Below are 487 nucleotides of genomic sequence, written 5' to 3'. Positions count from 1 at the left end.
GCCCCTACACGCCCTACTACGAGGAAGTGATCCACGGCCGGGAATTCCTGCCGCCGCCCGCCCGCCGGACCGACGTGCTCTTCAAGGGCGAGCCCGTGTGCGGCGCCCATCCCGGAGCTGCCGCCGCTGCCGCCGCCGCCGCTGCCGCCGCCGCAGCCTCCTCCTTCTACAGCGCGGTGGGCAGGAACGGCATCCTCCCTCAGGGCTTCGACCAGTTCTACGAGACGGCCCACGCCGCCGCCCCCGGGCCGGAGCAGGCGGGTCCGGAGGGCGACGCCAAGGGCGACCTCAAGCCCCCCAGCGGCGGCGGCGGCACTTGTGGCAAAGCCTCGCCCCCCCTCCCCAGCCAGGAGAAGAAGGCCGCCGGGCCGGGAAGCGCCGCCGAGTCCCCCGCCGGGGAGGCCGTGGCGGAGAAGAGCAGCGGCTCAGGTAGGTCAACAGGCCGCTGGGGCTGCCGTTCGGGGCTGGGGGGGGCGGGATAAGGGGG

The 487-nt window shown here is 75.4% G+C and overlaps 1 protein-coding gene across 1 annotated transcript in view; it reads left to right on the top strand.

The window, feature by feature from the left end:
* Positions 1-2: 2 nt before the first annotated feature.
* HOXD11 (homeobox D11) overlaps positions 3-487 on the top strand; it is a gene marked incomplete at its 5' end in the record, with an annotated part of 1,864 nt that continues 1,379 nt past the window's right edge. Inside the window, one exon of the mRNA XM_015410411.1 lies at positions 3-429. Within this exon, the coding sequence (XP_015265897.1) occupies positions 3-429 (427 nt within the window). The remainder of the gene's footprint in view (positions 430-487) is intronic.

This window comes from Gekko japonicus, unplaced genomic scaffold (assembly GCF_001447785.1).
Source record: "Gekko japonicus isolate JY-2015 unplaced genomic scaffold, Gekko_japonicus_V1.1 scaffold1888, whole genome shotgun sequence".
NCBI classification, from domain to species: domain Eukaryota; kingdom Metazoa; phylum Chordata; class Lepidosauria; order Squamata; family Gekkonidae; genus Gekko; species Gekko japonicus.
The sequence above is the reverse complement of the archived record's forward strand: the minus strand, read 5'-3'. Positions and strand labels throughout refer to the sequence as shown.